Below are 2,135 nucleotides of genomic sequence, written 5' to 3'. Positions count from 1 at the left end.
TTGCAAATGTAGTTGCAAAACTAAGGCATAGAAAAGTTAGCAATGCAAAGGAGATTTGGGAGACAGAACTGAGAGGAAATAAGTATTCTCTTGCTTCCTTGTCTTTCAAGGCAGAGCAGCTATGTGCCCCAGAAGGGGCAGGAGTAAATCACAGTAAATCACAGTCTGAAAAATAAAAAGTCATCAGTTCAGCTGCAGGAATTCAGTAAGATTGCTAGTACAGTCCTGTATTATTGCTAACTAAAAATCAATATTAAAATACTATTCTGATAAGTTAAAGAGAAATAAATCTCCGGCAGCCCCTCTGCTTTCCTGCAGCATCTGGTAGCTCACTGTGCTGTGCGATGTTTCAGAAATTCGCAGAATCAGAAGCCTCTCCGCTTTCTGTGGCTCTGGAGCCTGATTGGCTAGAAGGCAAAGCAGAGGCGGAGAGTGCCCCGAATATTTTTCTCCTCCACACACCATAAAACAGGCAGCTGGCATGCACTGTCTGACAGTGAAACCAGTGCTTGCAGTTTGAAATTAGTTTCTGCTTTGCAGCTGTCACTTGGGCATTTTATGTTTGCCTCTCTTAATGGAAGGGAACAAAAAAGTCTTGCAGCTTACCAATGAACTAAATGGGATCTAACCATAGGGAAGAATCTGACGCAAAATAACAGACTGTTGGGATTCTGTGACATAGATCACCAAGGTAAATGTGATGAGGATTAGAAACTGCATCTGGGAGAGAGTAAATCAGAATTTCTGTGTTTGAAACCTTATTTTGCAACGGCAGTCAAAGTCTTCTGAATTGCTGCCTGCCTCAGTGCTAGCTATTTTTCTTTTCTTCTCAAGCTGAAAAGGCAAAGAAGGTTTTCAAAGGAATGCAAAAGGACCAGGAGTTTTAAAAGCAGGAAGCTGAAAGGGGATCTCCATAAGATGAATTTCACCCAGCACCGTGGGACACTTCAGCCTCTCCATTTCTGGAACCACAGCTATGGACTGCATGGAAGTGCCAGCGAGCTGAATGGAAAGGGCCATTCCTCAGGAGGCTGCTATGAGCAACTCTTTGTATCTCCTGAAGTGTTTGTGACTCTGGGCATCATCAGCTTGCTGGAGAATGTCTTGGTCATTGTGGCAATAGCCAAGAACAAGAACCTCCATTCACCCATGTACTTCTTCATCTGTAGCTTGGCAGTGGCTGATATGCTAGTGAGTGTATCTAATGGATCAGAAACTATTGTCATCACGCTGCTAAACAATACAGACACAGATGCACAGAGCTTTACCATAAACATTGACAATGTTATTGACTCAGTGATTTGCAGTTCCTTGCTTGCATCAATTTGCAGTCTTCTCTCAATAGCAGTGGACAGGTACTTTACTATCTTTTATGCCCTCCAGTACCATAATATCATGACGGTGAAGCGCGTAGGGGTCATCATCACATGCATATGGGCTGCTTGCACAGTCTCGGGCATTTTGTTCATCATTTACTCTGACAGCAGTGTTGTCATCATCTGCCTTATTAGCATGTTCTTCACTATGCTCATTCTCATGGCATCCCTCTATGTCCACATGTTTATGATGGCTCGGACACATATCAAAAAGATTGCTGTTCTTCCAGGGACTGGCCCTATTCGCCAAGGGGCCAACATGAAAGGGGCCATCACTCTCACCATCCTGATTGGAGTATTTGTTGTGTGCTGGGCTCCGTTTTTCCTGCATCTGATTTTCTACATCTCCTGCCCCTACAACCCTTACTGTGTGTGCTTCATGTCCCACTTTAACTTCTACCTCATCCTCATCATGTGCAATTCCATCATCGATCCACTTATCTATGCATTCCGGAGTCAAGAGCTCAGGAAAACATTCAAGGAGATTATATGCTGCTGTAGCCTGAGAGGGCTTTGTGATTTGCCTGGCAAATATTAAACTAGGTGGATATGTTACTGTGTATACAACATGCAGCAAAGACTTGCAAGCCTTTGGATCAACTTTGGTTTAAATCTTGAAGAGTGAGCACTTCTTTCTGTCCCCCCTCGTTCTCATGCTTGTATCCTATTCACGTGTAATTCGTATTTCTGTACAATGTTTGTGTTATCTACAGTTTGTGATTTATTTGGCTGGAAAGTAGCACTTCATACCAGTTTGTA

General features: G+C 43.1%; 1 protein-coding gene across 1 annotated transcript; it reads left to right on the top strand.

Annotated features, from left to right (window-relative positions):
• Positions 1–918: 918 nt before the first annotated feature.
• Positions 919–1,914, top strand: MC4R (melanocortin 4 receptor; the record flags this gene model as incomplete). The annotated part of the gene is made up of 1 exon (XM_080611120.1): positions 919–1,914. One exon carries the CDS (start codon positions 919–921, stop codon positions 1,912–1,914), a length of 996 nt encoding a protein of 331 aa, XP_080467246.1.
• Positions 1,915–2,135: the final 221 nt, after the last annotated feature.

The sequence above is a fragment of the Psittacula echo genome (assembly GCF_963264785.1).
Source record: "Psittacula echo genome assembly, chromosome: 2".
Classification (NCBI taxonomy): Eukaryota; Metazoa; Chordata; class Aves; order Psittaciformes; family Psittacidae; genus Psittacula; species Psittacula echo.
The sequence above is the reverse complement of the archived record's forward strand: the minus strand, read 5'-3'. Positions and strand labels throughout refer to the sequence as shown.